Source organism: Orussus abietinus, unplaced genomic scaffold (genome assembly GCF_000612105.2).
Source record: "Orussus abietinus isolate OABI.00-Male unplaced genomic scaffold, Oabi_2.0 scaffold1, whole genome shotgun sequence".
Lineage (NCBI taxonomy): Eukaryota > Metazoa > Arthropoda > Insecta > Hymenoptera > Orussidae > Orussus > Orussus abietinus.
Genome location: NW_019396017.1, coordinates 3,596,450 through 3,615,289, shown reverse-complemented (window position 1 = coordinate 3,615,289; position 18,840 = coordinate 3,596,450). Strand labels below are relative to the sequence as shown.

General features: G+C 49.1%; 1 protein-coding gene across 1 annotated transcript in view; it reads right to left on the bottom strand.

The window, feature by feature from the left end:
- LOC105698023 (FERM domain-containing protein 5) overlaps nt 1-18,840 on the bottom strand; it is a 36,671-nt gene that overhangs the window by 6,960 nt on the left and 10,871 nt on the right. The window contains exons 3-10 of the mRNA XM_012421852.1: nt 15,338-15,380; nt 14,080-14,256; nt 13,013-13,224; nt 7,011-7,163; nt 4,956-5,044; nt 3,345-3,571; nt 1,922-2,089; nt 28-579 (exon numbers count right to left, since the gene is read on the bottom strand). Of these exons, the coding sequence (XP_012277275.1) occupies nt 28-579; nt 1,922-2,089; nt 3,345-3,571; nt 4,956-5,044; nt 7,011-7,163; nt 13,013-13,224; nt 14,080-14,256; nt 15,338-15,380 (1,621 nt within the window). The remainder of the gene's footprint in view (nt 1-27; nt 580-1,921; nt 2,090-3,344; nt 3,572-4,955; nt 5,045-7,010; nt 7,164-13,012; nt 13,225-14,079; nt 14,257-15,337; nt 15,381-18,840) is intronic.

The window sequence follows — 18,840 nt, the reverse complement described above, 5'->3', positions numbered from 1 at the left end:
AGAGACCGGCCTCTAGGGCGCGCTTACCTGAGCGGCTCGGCTGCCTCCAAAGGGAGTCGATTCCGTTCCTAAAGTCTGGCGTCTTTTCGCTCCTTGGCACCTCGAGGGTTCCCGTCTTTGGGTTTACCGTGACCGCTCCGTTGACGGGCCTCCTGGCCTCGGGATTCGCGGCCTCCCAGGACCCGGGTCGGCCGTCGATCTGCCTTACCTTCAAGCCGTTCGAGCTCGAGGCCGCGAAGGTCGCGCTCCTGGTCATGGACGGGCTCGGGACTCCTTCCAAGGACTCGCGGGGCCTCGGGGCCAAGGAGCCGTTCGACCTGGACTTTGCCGGCGCCGTCGAGGTCTTTATTATCAGGGCGGTCGACCTCACCACTTTGGGGCTTTTCTCGAGGGAATTTAATTTCTGCCTGACGACGTTATCGATGTTCCGCCCCGCCAGCTCCTCGGAGCCTATCACTATCTTTTGACTGTACAACGGTTGCGGTCGGTTCAACGTGCTCTTTGGGAAATTCAGTTTTTTGCCCTGGCTTACGGAGGTCGTGTGGGTGGCACTCGCATGCGTATCACTTTCGTCTACGGCTAAAAAACAGAAAGGAAGAGAAAACAAATGAAAGACTAAAAAAGCGAAAGAAGCGTAGTCGCGGACTCCGCCGAGTCCTGCAGGAAGGACGAGGACGGCTTCGAGGCTTCCGGGACGTCGCTCTAGGGAAACCGTGACGACTCGCGTCTAAATTTCTGCCCCGAGCGTTGTTTAGCTCCTTGAATTGTAAGATTTAATGCCTTCGGGACCAAAGGGCGACATTTTGAACGGGTTCTCCGATATGCTAATGCACGCGGAATGGTAACGAGCTCGCAAACGACACGGAACGTATAGTTGCCCAACGATGGCAGTTTCCAATGAAGTCCTTGATTTTCCTAAAATTCTAAAACGAATCGATCGGTTTGTATAAACGGTCTGGCATAAAATATCCAACCTCAGACATCAATTAAACAACGTTGCAACGGCACGGCGGCGTTAATTACAAATAATGTAATTTTGTCGTGGAATCGTCGAACGTCAATTTCTGCGAATTAATAAATACTTGAGAAGCCTCGTTCCGTAAGCCTCGAGTTCATGCACTTATCACAATTCCAGGCATCTTATGAGTCCAAACATGCAGCTTATCCAGAAAATACAGGAATTTATCGGCGAAAAGAGGTACGTTATGGTCGGTTCACTTTATCGGCCGAAATCCGCCGAGCGGACGCCTGGACGTGCCTTAATAGGAAAGCGAATTAACGAGGTGCAGAAAGTTGGGACCCTCGATTGGCAGAAACCGCACTTCCGCCTCCCCGGAAATCCTCGACACTCGGAGGTCAGATTTTCCATCGAAGAGCGTCTATTAGATTTAAATGAAATTGGCACTATCGGAGGCATCCGCTCGGCCTCACTTTCGATCTCTAACATCGCAGACCTCTCGAAGCACAAAATCAAGAGACTCCTTCGAGAACGAGAAGGCCTTAAAGGAGGAAAGTGTGGAAACTAGATGGGCCTCTTGGATGACCCGAGCTTAAAATTCTCATTAGTCTCATTTTAGTCCTCCTAAAATCCATTTAATCGCACTACCTCCAGCCTCCATTAGAGTCCGTCGAAGACGCAAATCCAAACTGGTCCGAAAATACAACGGAATTCTGACGAGGTCTATTTCCGCTTGTAAACCACAACTCGTCCGGCAAACTCGACGAGGTAATCCAGGGAAGGGGCCCACGGAGGTTCAACGTCTCCGAAACAAAGGGACCTTCTTATTCTCGTCGGATTCGGTTTGGGAAGCTACGGTTCGGCTCGAGAGGGCGGTCGCAATCGCGACGAGAGTTCCAAAGTTTCCAAAGTGCACCGACGGGGCCTCGGGGCAGGAAACTCCGAGGCCGAGGTGGCACTAACCGTTATTTCTTTTGGCATGGATTTCTTGGTCCTCGGATACGGTCTCCAAAAGCGGCAGAGTATTGTCCGGACAGTAGGGCGAGCTCAGAGGAACGCCGCTTCCGCCATCGGACATTCCGGCACCGTCCAATCCCGCGCTGTGGCAACTCCTTGGCAAGCTCGAGTATCCTGCAATCGTGGGAAAATAGTTACCAGCTAGTCCTTTGACAAGAAACGATCCCTAGGACCGTTAAAATTTCCCCACGCGAGAAACGAAGAGTGGTATGATTTTTCCAAAATTTTTTTTTTTTTAACAAAGCTTGAATTTTGTAAAACCTAGTTGTCCATGTCTCGCGGATGAGTATATGAAATCCCGATCTAGGTATTTTTCATCAAGGTGCATTCTCTCGGTCTCGTGGACGAAAAGCAATTAAAACTGTTTACGGAAGGCTAAGTGTCGGTAAAGTCCTCGAACGATACCTCGATTAATTTCCTGGAGATTGAAACGGAAATTGCGATTGAACCGCGATGGAAAGGAGCGACAGGCGAAATTTGATATCGACGGAAAGGTTATTTCGTGCCTTTTCTTTCCTTCGCACGAGAAAGAGATTACGCGTCAAACTTTCGCAAACACAATTCCTCCCCGAAGCGTGCTTTCACAAGACCGTGGGTGGTAAAATCTGGAAAAGCTCCCTCCATCGACGGGACGGAAAAGTGGCGTGCAGTCTTTTTTAAGTCGTTTATTCTCCGGGGAAATCCCTGATATAATAGAAAAGAGAGTCCTTCAATTTGCACTTCTTCGAATCGAGAAGCTCCCCTCGGAGCTTGTCGCGCGACAGAAGCGGAAACGGTGCGTTTCGACCGCAGCGGAATGCACTCTCCGGGCGGAAAACGTCCCGTATGCGTGTCCAAAATCGATAGAGCGAATAAAGCGGCACACGGAGTCCAACCTCCCGACATGGCAAGTCCGGTGGCAGCGTTCGCAGGGATATTAATCCGTCAGTCGCTATCCTCTCCGCGATAAACAAGGAAAACGGAATCGGCGGCCTCGGGGAAGAAACGCGAGGTCGAAATAGACCGAGCAAAGTACCTGCTTCGGGTCGTTAATACCCGGGAAACTGTGATCCGCGTGACCGACGCGTGTCACGGAAACCGCTCGAAAGGACGAGAGAAGGAATCGCTCGGCTCCTTCCGCCGCGGCGAAAAACGACAAACGGATGAGTAATAACGTGCCTTTCGGCTGACACGAACAGGCAACTCCGAGAGCGACGTGGAAGATATCTCGTGGCGTGCTACAGTGAATTATCGTAAAGATTTTCAAATTTTTCGACGCAGAGCCAAAATTCAGTCTTCTCGCTTAGAAACGGACGTATAAGAATGACAAATAACCGGCAGCCAATAATTGATTAACGAATGGTCCAGGATAACGAGGGGGGATACTGACTGATCTCCACCAGGTCCTGGCTGGGAGTGCTGGGGGTGGCGGGCACGCTGCTGGCCTTTCTCCTGAGTCCGGTCGACTGGCAGCGTTGAATCGGAGGTTCCTCCTTGCGAAGTGGACCCGTCTCTTCGAGGACCTCCCTTTCCGTCCTGCCGGTGTACTTGAACTTGGTCCCCCAGGAAAATATGGACCCTCCGCTGACGACGGGAGCGTCCGATGCCCTGGGCAAGCTGCGCACCGATCGACCGGTCAACTTCGGCTCGCTCGAATCGCGACCCTGATTTCCGCGAGACGAGCCTCCTTTCTTTTTCCGTTTCCCTCCACGTCCTGCCAGAAACTCGATCCTCGAATTAATCCAATCAGTCTTCGCAAGCCAAGTGGACAATTTCGCGCGAGACTTTCAAGCGTTGGCCAATCACGTGACCTTGCAACAATGCAGGATTTTTCCCGGGAGTTTGTTCGTACGTGAAAAAAAAAAAATTGAGACTCGGGTCCCAAGTCTCGACCGAGGGAATCGATACCTCGCACTGGCGGTTATTTAAATTGTCCTCAGAAATTTACCGGGAATACCGTCACCGAGTACTTTAGTGATAAAGCGACGGCGTTCAGGGATAAGCAACGCCTGCCGTCGTAAACTTGTCACCTGGGGTTGAAAATGGCTCGTAATGGCGCGCTCCTCGGTGTTTTGGGAATTCCCGAGAAACGAGGGAAAAAAATCCCCTTTGCATCCGCGTGGTATCGTCCCTGTATCCGGTCGGTGTCTTAAAAAGGTATAAATGACTCGCCTCGTCCCGGGAGTAGCCAAGCGTGGGTTCTCTCCGGAGCTTTCAATTTCGGAAATTCAACAAGTATTCACGCTCGCTCCACCCTTCTTTCCTTTCTTCCGGGACGCGTGCCCTTCCTCGCGCATCCAACTTCCGGTTCGAGTGGGCAACTCGTTCCATCGTTTGGATGACGGCCAAATAACACGATGCCATCGTCACGAAATTCGTAATGGCGCCGGGAATTTCTCCAGAGGAAACTCGCCGAGAGAGAAATCTACGCCCGTTGCAATAATGGAGTACGACTCTGGATTTTATAAATGGACGTCGAAATCGGGCAATGCGGCGTTTATTTTCATCGGTTTCGTTAGATGCGTGAATAGCATTTTTCTTTTTTTTAATGCGAATGTCAAGTAAACGCGATCCATTGTCCTCCCTGCCGTACCTACTTTTCGCGGCAATTAAACAGCTGTTTAACCACTTGCACGGAGTATAATTACGCGTCTAAGGTTTCGCAGCATGGCGGAATAATTAAATTGTCCTCCGCCAAGTAAGATTTTTCTCTCGGCCCTCAGTGTTGGTATTTAAATTCCACGTTTCTCTCTGCCCGAAATTATTAACTCCGGCCTGGTTGTTTGGCGGCCCGTACTTGAGCATTAATTTTTCGGGTTAATAAAAACAAGGCTTTTATGAGAAAAAAGGAGGATCTGGATCCATAGACTTTCTGACTAGATCCAGAGGGGAAGAGGTGAGCTGTCTTCGTGGATCGTTAACCGAGCAAGATCTAAGACATGCAAGCTCTCTCGAGCATACTTCGGACCATGTCTGAGCTTTTTTACTATTTTCTACTCACGTGAAGAACAGCATTTGCTCGATGGCGCATCTCCAGACGTGGCGGCAGTTCGAGCCCGTGGGGCACTTAAATCCGACGGTATGCTTCTTCTGAAAATCCAGCAGAAAATTCTATCTCAAGACCAGGCTCTGCTCTAGGGAATCAGCGAACTGAAAACTAAGGAACTAGGACTGAGCTCTCTTATCACGACACGACCGCGATATTTGGCCGATATCGAGCGCTTGACCGACTCCTCGATCCGAGCTTCGAAGAAGACGAGTGACCGTGGCTTTCAATTACCAAGAGAAACTTTCAGTAGTCCGTCATTGAATAAAAAATGCCTGTTCAAGTTGCAAGGTCGGCACTTCCGACCGGCAAATAAGTATATCTGGTTCGCAACGTCCCATAAACGAAGTTGGAATGGTGCATCGCAAGTTTAAGGTGACGTAGAGCGTATCGATTACCGACCAAGTATTACCTCGTTACAGGTGCACAATGTACTCCAAGAGTATCAATAATATATTTTTATTAAAAGTAAATTACGGAAAATAAAATGCCAGAGCAGGATTTTAGCTCCAAAAAAAAAAGTATAGTCCTGTCAGGGCGACTCGATTTTGAGCTTGAATATTCGGCAAGGAGAAATTCGGGATTTTTATATCTCCGGAAACGACTCCACGCTCACTTGGTTAATTTCCTTTTGTTACCCTGTCTTAAATCAACGGTGCCTCCTGTGAGCGAGTAATGCAACGAAAATAAGAGCAACGAGAATCTGCTCCTCGTTCGGCTGAATTTATTCCGACAGTCGTGATTGCCAATTTTTCCGGATTCGACGACTTGTTCTTCCGGCTGCAGGATCGGTGACAAATTTACGGGATCACTATTGTATCCTCTTCCACTAACTCGCAACGAGGACTCGGCATTTCTATCTACCATGTATCGGTACTCTAAAACGTAAATCTTCTGCCCACGAGTAATATAAAGCCCCTAAAAACGACTCACCTTCGTCCTCAAGTCCTGATCGATGCATTGAAACGAAAAAATAATAGAATTACTTTGGTTCGCCGTTCTCAATGTCGCATGTTACAAACGTCCCACTTGCGGGAATAAATCATTACTTGAAACGACAGTTCGGAGGGAGTTTTGGTAATTGACTTGCAGCGCACTTTTTTTAATTCCCTCCGCATTATTTTCATTATTTAGTGTTCGACCTTTGGATGGTTAATGCTAAGTAGCAGGCAGACAGGGATTACGTGTCTATATCGCATCCGGAATGACGGTGGAAATAGTTGAATTAAGAGCGAAGGTTAAGGACAGACCGGAGGCCTCACGTGTGAAGCGACCAATAATCCTGTCGCGGCCTCACATGAATGAGGATTACCGATACTTTCGAGGATTCTCGTCGGTGACGTCGGTGGCCACTACAAAGTACGAACTCTGATGCAATGCAAAATAATGCCGCAATGATGCAAGCTCCGATTATAAACACAGATTCTCTGAATTAATTGCGAAGGCTGCGAAGAGCCGAAGACTCCCAACGAACGAGAATTGCGCGAAGAGTCTTAACGATTAATAAGCAATAACGTAATAATTGTTGCCGGTAGAAATAGAATGAATATGCATACGTTCATGCATATTAAAGGCGTAATACATCAATGACACGTTATCATTTTCTCATATCCTTGGAATTGAGGTTTTTGCGAAAACTCGATACGAAGGAGTTCCATTTCGAAATATTAGAAAAAGAATATGACACGTGAGTATCTTCACGCTGAAGAGAAACAAAAAAAGTAAATTTAAAAAAAAACGCTACTGCGGTCGGGTCGAAACGGGAAGTCGTATGCTATTACCAGGGGAATTTGCAATCTCAGCCGAGCGGAAGGTATGGATTAAAATAATTAAACACAAAAGTAGGACATAACGACTGTCGCACTCGCGAGTAAGAAATAGTCGTGCAAGATTTTTTTTATGGAAATTCTGCCGGGCATAAAAATCATTTACTCGAAATGCTGCGAAGACCTACCCCTTCGGCTTGAAATAAAGAGATAAAAAAAAATGCTCTAACGGAGATCAACTCACCTCGTTGATGGTCAAATGAACGATGAACATTTTCCCCTCGTAGTTGATCTTTTGCACTTCCGGCCAGCGGAAGTGATGCGTCTTCCTCGAGCCTTGGAACGTCAGGATTCCACAATGGTTGATACCGAGATACAATTGCGTACCTTTGTGATCCTGAAACAAGGAGAGAGAAGAGTTGACGAGAAAGATCCATCTCTCCCGGAAAATCGGTCCAAAGTTGACTAATCCACCTCTTTGCCTCCCGTCGTGAAAAGTTAAGTGATTAATAAAGTTAGACGGTAAGATAGCTTTAGATTAAATATCTTTAGCGTAATACACATTCGGTTAGCAAAATAAGCCTTCGGTGATGTAATCGTTATAATGTAACGACGTTATGCGCGAGTTAAGCCGATACGAAGCCATTACAGTGATGAAGGTACTTTCTCATAGAAATCTGGGCGCACGCTAGTCAAATTTCCATCGATTACATCTCCGTCGATTATACCGAGTCGCTGGATAGAAACACGGCAAATTCCCCAATACATTATAAAGTGACTCGATGGAACGAATCCCAATGAACATGAAATCACCATTAATCCTGCTTTCCAATAATTACGAGAACGGATCGAGCCCTCCGGCTTACGCAGGATCCGGAAGCAAGAAAAGGGAAGTGAAAATAAAATTGGAAGACACGAGCGATTTTTTTTTTCAGCAACGGAAGCTGACGAAAAAGAGACGTCACCAAAGGAATTGCAACCTGGGCATTGCCGGGAAAATAAAAAATTAGACCAGGAGACAGGAGGAAGGCTTCGTAAAGGGAACCTCGAACCAAGCTCGTTCCGAAATCTGCGGAAAGAGGAGTAAAAAGTGGGAGCAAAGCTTTAACGAAGTAACGACGTTACTCCTACCGGTTACTTTCACCACTTTTACCAATGGTTTCCGATGTAATCGATTACCCTCCATTATGGGATTACCATCGGGCCCGTTGTTCCACGAGTGGCACTATCCCTCAGGAATTTGGTTACATCCTCTATCAGCGTGCTTCGTTGCCAGGGATAACTACCAGAACTTCACCGATACATTATCGAGTCATTACTGATATTGGTGAAATGTCGAATAACGTGCACTTTAGCGTCGATAAATTTAATGGAGGGAACCAAAGTCGAAAGGAAATTGGTATTAATCGCGTGTGCCGGAGACTGCAAGAGTAATTCCTGTCGGTTCAGCCTTTTGTGCAGGGTACGCTGAAAGGGTGCAAAGGAAGAGGGAAATGCGACTGATTTTCCTGGTAATGAAAGCCGACGGAGATGGAGGAAAGCCCGTCCCAAAGAAAGCACGACTGTGGTTAATCCGGTCGCGAGGTAGAATAAACGGTGAAGAGGACCCCAGAAGCGATTACGATTTTCAGCGCTTCTAGGGCAATCCTTTCTTCAAACCCTTAATGGTTTCGCTTGATTTTTCAATCGATCGCGCCGTTATGGAACGGCGTTGAAAAAGGCTCCATACCAAATTTAGAAATCAGAATGTCGAGTGATGGTTTTTAATGGATTGCCCGAACGCAATCTCGAAAAGTTCCTCGACGCATCGGCAGGAATTCCGCAGTCGATCCGCAAAAATTGGAATACGGTCGGGTGAGGAAAAAGAATGTGTGAAATGTTGCCGATTTTGGTGGCAGAGGGAAAAAAGAACTGCCGAAAAAGCCCTGGCCGCGATATACTCCCGACAACTACATCGCACGTTCGAATAAAAACGAGCGGCAGAAATAAGCGCGAAGAGAACTGGAGCGTGAGCTTTCGCTAAATGATATGCGTTATTGCGAACAGCTCGGCAAAAGCCGTTCGGAGCTTCCCGAAATATTGCAGCCTAGAATTCCTTCTCTCTAAGAAAGACTCGCGTGTGCAAAGGCGCCATCGAAAATTCGAATGGGTTATTCAGAAAAGGGTAGTAGATCAACCGTTTCTGGAACATCCTTTTCTTTGCGCGTTCTTCGAGGAGTCCCGTAAATCCTCTATTTCAGGTCAAAGGAAAAGTCTTCTCGAATCTATGGCCTCGAAGAGAGATTTTAAAAGATAAAATGTACAAACGATGGTGCGCGCACTATTCGCGACACGTAGCATAAAATTTTACGACAACAAAAATTCCCTGAGCTTCGGAATTCCAAACAGATGAGACGAAGAAAAATATTACGACAACGCGATTCATGCAGACAATACTTTATTGACGTATACATAATATAGGATATAAAAGAAAACTCGATTAAACTTAGTGCATGTCTCTAATGATCCCTCATCCTGGAATTTTTGCCAACCTTGAATTCTTCTCCTCCGATTTTCTCCATTTTTGGAATTTCAATCCATCTTCTCTTCCGACGACCATTCCCGCTTGCCGTATTTTTCTCCCAGAAGCCGGGATTTCGACTTTTCTTAAAATAATCTCTCCTCCCCTGGTCCCGATCTTAATCACCCTAATTTTTCTTGCCCTTCGCTTTTCCCTTTTCATCCTTCTTCCCCTTCCCTTTTCCACCGTCGTCATCGTCGCAGTCTTCCTCGCCCTTGTCCTTTCCGCCACTTTTCTTGCTATCCTTCTCCTTTCCCTTCTTCTTCGCTGCCCCATCGTCGTCATCGCAGTCCTCTTCCTCGTCTTTGCCCCCACTCTTGCCACTCTTTTTGCTACCCTTATCCTTATCCTTATCCTTCCCCTTGGAGCCCTTCTTGTCCTTGTCGTCGTCATCGTCGCAATCTTCCTCGTCCTTCCCCTTTCCGCTCTTCCCCTTTCCGCCCTTGCTGTCCTTGCTGTCCTTGCTGTCCTTGCTGTCCTTGCTGTCCTTGCTCCTTGCTGTCCTTGCTGTCCTTGCTGTCCTTGCTGTCCTTGCTGTCCTTGCTCTCCTTGCCCTTTCCGCCACCCTTTTCCTTTTCGTCGTCGCAATCCTCGTCATCGCCGCCTTTACCACCCTTACCGCCCTTCTTGCTCTTCTCCTTGTTCTTTCCGCCACTTCCACCCTTGTCATCATCTTCGTCGCAATCCTCCTCTCCTCCGCCCTTTTTACCACCTCCTCCTTTCCCCTTTTTATCCTCGGTGGCATCAGGACTGGGACCAGAGGGACCTACCTCGGCCTTGTTCCCGGATGAACCAACCCCTGGATTGGGACCAGCGTCTAGAAGGTCCTCGTCGCCTGACTCGGGGTCCGATAAGGCGCCATCGTCCTCTTTTGCCGAAGGCTCAGGACGAGCGATCGGATGGGCCCGGACCACCACCACCGATAAGCCCAACAGGGCGAACAACAGCACAGCTCGAAGCCTCATGTTCTCGGAGTACCCTAGACACTGAGACCACTTCCTCTGAATCTGCCAAACCTCTACCGTCTCCGGGACCTCGTTCCCCGTCTCTTTATCGACAACCGTTCCCCAAAATCGTGATCCAGCCCCCACGACGTCGCGACGTCGTGATCCACCTCGTCGGTCGGTTCCGGGTGCGTGCGGATGTCTTAAAAATCGTCCTATCGCCTTCACGTTATTCACGGAGAATATCGGCCGTTATTTCCGCTCGTAAATCTCGGCGGAACGTGCAACGAGGGGCGACGCCGCGACTCGTAATCCTGGACGACACCCCTGGAGGATCGTACAGGTGCAAGGGTGGACGGTAATGAAAAGCGCGCGTGTTGGTGCACCTGTGCGGAACGCATATCGGACAATTATATCTGGAATGCGCTTTTGCATCGTCCTCGCGTGTACCTCGCAATCCGAAAAACGAAAGCATCTCACGAGGGTCGCGACCACCGCGAGGTCCAAGCCCGTGTCATAGGTCATGGCGAGGACCGCGGGTCAGGGGGCGCCTCTTCGTCCAATACTCCAGAACGGGATTAAAATTACCCCCCAGCTTCGTGCACCGAATTTCACGGTACCATTTGTCGACTACTATCCATGACCGTGACACCCACGTCCCATCCGTTGACGGCAAACGTATCGAAACGCGATTACGTGCCTTTTACCCGAGCCATTATCACCGGCCAGTGGCGCAACAATTACGGGATGGCAATACGCGTGCGCATATTTACGCACGCGTATCGGCGCATTCAGATCCGCTGCTTGACTGGTGTCACTGGAATTTATCTTGACTGTTCGCGCCGTGTCCTGGTATGCGGAGATTGATGAATTATGCAAATTGCCGGGACAAGCCGTAGATCCCGGAATCCACTTCTTAACGTCTCGAACAGTCCCATTAATGATCCGGCATTCGCGATCAGAGTTTAATGCCATCATACGTCGATTACGATCCGTGACCGTGACATGTGCTCGCAAATGACGACAGTAAACGCAGCGATATGCGACGATGCAGCCTTTAGTCCTGCCGTTTTCATCATCAGCTGCAGCGGCATCATTAAGGGCAGGGTTCAGGTGCAGCTGACTGCGATTCATAACGTTCGATTTCACCTCCACCTAGGTTTATGCGGTGTCTTTTGCACGGCAGTTCCGCGGCGGCCGTAAATCATGCCGAAACGGCGAAGGCACATCTCAAGATTCAAGACGAGCCCGAGATATTAAATCCGTTTCCACGGGCAATGCGTTAACGCGACCCGCGACGTTGCCTCAGAAATGCGGACGACGAGTAGGCGCGAATGACGATTAAATCTGAATTATTGAAATTAAATGATCGAATCGAGCGCGCGATGTGCGTCCGTCAGACGTGAAATGCGTTCGCCATGGAATTACCGAACCCGGAGGAAACGTAATAAAAGGCTCCAGCGGAAGGAGCCGAAGCGATATCCTCACGAAAGGAAATCGCGAACTAGCTGGACGTATCACTTGCAGTCCCGATCACGCCATCGGGCCATTACGCCTTTCGAGCCCACTTTGCGCGTCGGGACGCTGGAAATTGGCAGTAAGTGAGATTTAGAGAAACGAAGCGAAGGATCCCGGGAACGAGGAGGGGGCCAACTTGTGCCGACAATCTCGTTCCTCGTCTCTCGGAAAAAGTTTCTCGGATCCCTGCGCCCTCGCGCACGCAATCCACGAGGAGTCCGAGGACTGCGGACCTCAAACTTTGGACGTTGTCGAGGAACGAGTCTTTCTAGTCGGAACGAGGGAGAATAAACTTTCGTGGATTTCCCCATGCTCAGTGGCCGGGCTCGGAGATACGTAATAAATGAATAAAAACCGTCGATATGCAACCACCCGCCCTGCGGATACTCGATTGGCAACTTCCGTTTCCTGCGGATCTCATCGACGAAAAAGACCCACCCGAGGCTCGTTCCTCTAGAAAACGAGAAAGATGAGATTCCCGAAAACCTCGACCCAGAGGGCAAAAAAGGATTGCACGGACCATTTTTTAATTCATTCCGCCGTTTAAGCGTTTCCGGCAGTGCACGTATAGCGCTTTGGCGAAACTAACGAGATAGCGACCATAACACTGGACGGAGAGAAACTGGGCGGAAAGGATAATCTAATAAACCGAGATGGTCCAATTCCGAGATGTACTCGCCCCCAAACGCGTTGCCTTCTGACCCAGGGATTGCACCTTTAAGATTTTCCCCAAGACCACTTCGATGTCGATAAAATTGATAACGTCTTAAAAATTGCTACTCTAGGTGAAAAGGAAAAAAAAATAAAGAAAGGTACCAGGCCCGAATTTCCATGGAACCACGCGAAAACCAGACTCACCGACGAGCCGGGAATTAGTCCGCGATAAGTAATGGAGCGCCAGTCCAGGCGACAATTACCGAGTAATTAGGGAGCGGTTAAAGGAAAGGACAATTCGAAGAGGCGGGATAATGCAATTGGGAGTAACTCGCTTTCCAATCGGGCCGGCGTCAACTAATTGCCTGGTAATCACTGGTACACTCTCCTGGTCGCTCTCTCGGTGCGTCCGAGAAAAATGTACTCACCGGCAGGTGAGTCCGCACCGATCGCTAAACCGGGAGTAAACGCTTATTTCTGCTGGGAATGACTAAGAATATAATATTTCGCTCAATGTCCACAGTCCACGGGTGAGATCCAAAACTTTCACGGGCGGTTTAACGCACTTACCTTAACGGGGTGAGGGTCCACGGCGTAGGTATCGAGTTGCGAGGCTAACCTGAGGAAGTGGGTCTCCGCCTGTTCGGGGGTGAAGCCTTTAAGTTGGGTCTGGTGCAGCTCCATGGCCTTCTCCTCGATCGTCTCGGTCTGCTTGAGCAGCAGCTTGTGCTCCGAGATGTAGTTCCCCTCGTGGATCTCCGGATCGTACTCGCCTAGTTCACCTGCGAGGAGAAACGCTCGATCACGTTGTCGAGAAGTCTACCGGAGAGAGGATCAACGCGGACGGGGGGAAATGTACTCGCAAAATTGTGGCAGCCTCGGAGGAGGCCTCCACCCTGGGAGCGTACTGCCCGTAATTCAGGAGGAACATATCGCCCGAGCCAAGTACGTGGAATGCGTACGCGCCGCTATAAAATAAATATTCCGGGCCGGATCGATATGCTCCCGTTTCGATGAATGGCATGGCCCTCTCTTTTTGACCCGATCGATGTCGGTACTTTCGGAAACACGGAATTTTGAGCGACGCACGAACGTAGACGTGGACCCGAAACACGTGCGCCAGGTCGAGGGTCGATCGAACGTCGCAAGGATCTCGATTTTTCGCCCTTTTAATTCAGTCGACTGCCCGATCAGTTGACCTACCTTAATACCGACATTTCACGTACTGGGTAAAATCCTAACGATTGGGAAAATAAATGGGGAACTTCCCTGGAGACGGGAATGACGTCTCTCCGCGGCGAAGTAACACCGCCCACGCACCGCCTAAACACGGCGGATTACGGGATCGATTGCCTGGCCGAATTTCGGGAAACACTCGTCCCCGTGGGAATCTCCGAGGGTCCTGTCGTCGGCGTGGCGTAAAATCGATAGCTAAGCCGGTCGGTTCCGTGCCCTGCACCGAAACTATCGAAACCGCCGACTCTACCGGGAAGCCAGGTGCCTCCGGCGAATCCACCGGGAAGAATCGTAAAACCGGGTCCTCTCGAAGTGAAATTCTTCGAGGGGGCGAAAGTTCGGGGCAGGAAAGTAGGGTGGCACTCAATTATGGACCCCTTGGCATCGATGAGCAGGCTCACTTTGCACGATGCACGCCGCCAGCAGCGCCGCTTCCCCAGGGCTGCAGTAGAGCCTGCCGTGCAGAAGGTCCCTCTTCAGCTGCTGGTACACCTGGTACCTGGTGATCTCCTCCTTCAGGCGCAGCGGGTCCGGGGGGTAGAATTTCACACGGAAGCTGAAGAGAATCGGCTCCATGTCTGGAAAGTTTACGACGAGGCGGAAGTTAATTCGAGCCTCTCGAGTCGGGCGACGGCGCGACATCGAGGAGGAGATTTCTAATTTTCTTTCATTTCCAGTTACGAGTATCCGAGGGATCCGCTCGGGTCTGGCGATGAAGGACTGGGTCCGAGGGCAGGAATCCTGCAGATGGCAGGGGATTTGGATTAGACGGTCGGGAAAGCTTATGCACGGCCACTCGTCTGGAAATCCAGAATATTTAAGCAGACGGGGAGGGTCTGCGGATGAATGGAAATTCTGAAATCCGCGGATTCGGGGGATGGAAGGTTCCCCCTCACCGGGGTCTTGTATCGAAGAAAATGCGTCTGACGGAGATCCATTTGCAGGTTGGACTCCTGTGTTGATGATACAGTGGTCAAAATGACGGCGGACCGAGGGGGACTTTCAATCACGGGACGAGTCGACTGGATTTAAAAATTCGTTTTCACGAAAATCCTCCAGGAAAATTCTGCATTCTGCGACAAGTTCACGGAGCGTCGCAAACGCTCCGATAGGGACCGTGGGTAATCCGTTTCTTTTTTTTGTCCAAGGTGGAGCGGACCTTCGGGGCGTAATCGACGAAGCAGGCGAGCGAGGTAGGAAGAACTGGCCGTGGCAATTAGACCGGGTATAGAATCGCCATGTCCCGTAGACGAGTGTGTACGTACCCTCGACAAGGTTCGTACGTACCGCGCGTACCATACGTACCGCGCGTACCTCGTGTACCGTGTCCATCGTATGGACTCGCACGTACACGAGGTACCGGACACGACTACTTGCGCGCGAATGGCGGGTACCAGGTCGGCCCGACATCAAACTTTCATGTGACATCGACCCGCGTAATTGGATGTAGGCGAAGGAGGATGGGAATTGCATGATCGAAGTCTCGGTCATGGCTGGGAAGGATCGCTCTTGTCGATCGACGAATTCGCGTCTCCTCGTCTATCTGGATCCATCGAAAGCCAATCGGCACTTGATCTTCTACTGGGATATCATTTCCAGTTTCCCGCCGTGGCCGAGATAAAAATTCTTCTAGTAGACTTCTTTGGAATTGCCGCTAACCTTTAACCTGTTTGATCGCCGTCTTCGCCAAGTCCAGCCAATGCTGCAACAAAATAAAAAAACCCCAACATATTAATTTCCCTTCGATCATCAAAATCTCGTTTACTCGGTTTTAAAACTTATCTAGATTTCAGGACATTCCTCGACATTGTTAATTTTCCTCGATTAGGTCTCTTCTAAATGCAAATTAATTATTTCTAAAATTAATACGAGTCACGAGATGTCGCCCACCGCGGGCACGCACCCTAGCGAGTCTCACCCTTTCATCGCCACACCACTCCTGCCCTCGATGCTCACCACTTTTATATTACGTCCGTCCTTTTTCCGGAACCATGAAAAAGCCAAGAGTGCCTCCCAGCCGGAATCCGGAAACTCTGGTGAATTTCTTCCCAATGGAATTGCAAATTCTATCATTTTCCGACGACGCCGATTTTCCTATATTCAGGAGTTACTTCCACGCGGAAATTTTAAACTCGTTCATTTTTAAAATCGTACGCATTTCCGGACATTTCCGCCGGAGAAGTTTTTCCAGTGGTGCCGAAGCGTGCTCACGCGTTTCGAGACCTGCATGGAAAAATGTGCAACGCGGATTCGAAGCATGGTGCATCATCCGCATCTCGTGCGCCCTGCAAGCGACTGTCATCACCCTCGACACTGTTCCGTTCTCCCCCTCAATGCGCTCCAGTTCTGTATTACGTCCTCCGTTCTTCTGGAACCATGAAGAACCCTAGAGATGAGTCGTCGTACCCGACCGGAGTTAAAAATCTTCGCGACATCTCTTTTCCAGCGACATTCAAACGCGGATCCCGCCGCCATCCCCGAAAACATCGACTTTCTTCCCTTAGATGTACTCTGGATCCTCGATTCAAATTATCGTCGTTCAATTCACGAGTCGCGAGTATAATCAAATATACTCGCAGGAAAACTACTCTCAAAGTAGCTGCGAAGATTGAACCCTTGAGGGTACGCTTGGTGCGATTTATAAAACAGATTTGAAGGGCGATGCATCTTCCTTACCGTACTTGCACCCTGATCGATTATCATCTCTCTTGACAGTGAAGGTTCATCCCATTTTTTGTATATTATTTTCTTCGCCTCCCTAAGATAGGAAAAATCCCAGAGCACATCCGACACCTCATCCAGCGTGGGAAAGTCCTATCTTATTTTTTTTTTTAGAGAGAGGTTCGAAGCGACTTTCGTAACTCATGAATGTCGATTACTCGGGTAAACGTCACTTTCAGATATAAACCCCTAATTTTTATCAGCTGCCTAAACGATTCCACATCAATGGGGATTTCTTGTAACGATATTCCCACCCGAAATACGTGGTCATGAAGCAATGAATTACAGGGATGTAACGATTTTACGAGGTACAGGGTAGCTACCTCGTGTCTCTGGCCACGGCAAGACCAGCCATGCTGCAAACGTCGATAAATTAATAAGACACGGAGTAGGCTATACCGAGAATTACGGACAAAACGAGATATCATAACTGGAACACGACCAGGGGATTCCATTACCTCGTTAAGTAACTTTGCCTAGAGGCGCTTCCTTCCCGGAGATTCTAACTGCCTGGAGCCTGGAGGTCCTTCTATCGGGAAGAAAGTCCACCGAAGTGAATCGCTCAACTAATTGCCCCGTTCAGAAATCTCGAAATTGGAGTTCCTCGAATACGAAGTTTCCAAAGATGGATCCCGAAGAAAATTTGAAATTTCGCGAGCCAAGGGAAAGCTTCGACTCGCGACATCTTCTCGCCTTCGGTTTGAGCTTCTCGAGTCGTGACTCGGTAGGGGAAAAGGATCCACTTTTTGTAAGAAATTTCCCAGGATTTCAGGTGTCGCGGACGCCGGTGCAAAAGTACGACCGGAGAAAATGAGACCGGGTAATAAAACGCTCGGCTCTGTACGCGCTCGGAAGGCCGGATGCGCCTTTATAAATTCTCCAGCTTCCTCTTCGTTCTCGCCCTCTCGGCTCGGCCATTCGCCCTCTCGTTTCCCACCTTTAAGGTGTACACTTCCGCAAAGACCCCTTCGGGAGATTCTTTAAGAGATATCCCTTCGTTTTCCCTCCCTTGTAATTTCGTCCGGCCTGTACTTACGGATTTTTTATATACTCGGTACACGTATCGCGGAGTGTTTTGCGCCGACTTCCGTTTCCCCCCGACATCTGGGTTAATGATTTCATTGTGCCAGCCTCGATGATATCTCGATCCGTGGATTTTCCTCCCATCGCAGCCGCACAATGGGGAGCGATCGAAAGGAGAATCGTTCGTGCTTGCGATAATTCCCTGCAAATTCCATTTTCCGAAGCTAACGAACGCGTACAATGTCGAAGGTACCGATATCCCCGAACGACGTGACGCTCTATGCCAAGAGGAAATGTTGCAATTATATCATATGCATACGTTCCCGCTCCAGATCCACGACATCCCGGCGACTGTAAAATGCGATCTCGAACGATCAAGGTTTATGACTAATGCCCCCGGATCTTTCATCTCCGTTTACATATCGTCCTATCCCTCCTATCTCCGTTACTTGCGCTACTCCGGCCTACGACGAGCCGATAAAATCGTAACTTTCGCCCGACTATTCCATAGGACTCGACCCCGGAATACAATGGAGGTTCCTTCGTTTCTTTGCCCCCTCGAAACGATAAAAAAAAAATATACGAATCCTAGCCACGATGAATTCGATGCCGCCAGCGATCACGATGATCCTAGGTTCGCGTTTCGACCTCTCGAACGTCGTACCGAGTCCGGGTCGACTCGAAGGATCGAAGTCTTGCACTTTCGCCTCGAAGAGTGCCACCCTTCTCCTCGGTTGAAATATATTAAAATATATTAAAATAATTCCAAGAGTCGCGCTGGATAAATTTAGAGGGCTGGGAAGTCATTGACAATTTGGACGACGTTCCCAGGACAAATGTTGGGTGGCTCTTGGCTCGTGTATAAATTGTACATAGAGGCCCTCCACTCTGGGTATACCGTGAGAACCGAGACAAAAGTACCTTACGCGGTGCACAATACATACATGTACGTGGCATATATGTTTAAACCGAGCAAAGCGGGTTTCGCGGGGAGGCTAAAGTAAAGCGGAGAGTTTTCAGCCACGAAAGTACACTGTTTAAGGAGACAGAACCCAGAGAAATGTCCGAGATTCGATGCGAGAACAGGGCAAGGCCGACCGCAAAGCCCAAACGAGATTACGACCAACTCGTGATAGTGGACGCGTAACCTTCGGTTTAAGTGCTCTTCAACTTTTCAACTCGTGCAAGTGGTTCCCCGGTTAAAGGAGTCGCTCTCTCGGAACGACATATAAAAAGACGATTCCATTTCCACAGGAGTGTTTTTTGAATTTCTTATCGAAAACAGAAATCCATAATAAAAAATTATCGGTCGCACAGTGGATCCCTTAAAATTGATACTATTTTATTGATACGATATTAAAGGAGACGCTCTCTCGAAACGACATATAAAAAGACAATTCCATTTCCACAGGAGTGTT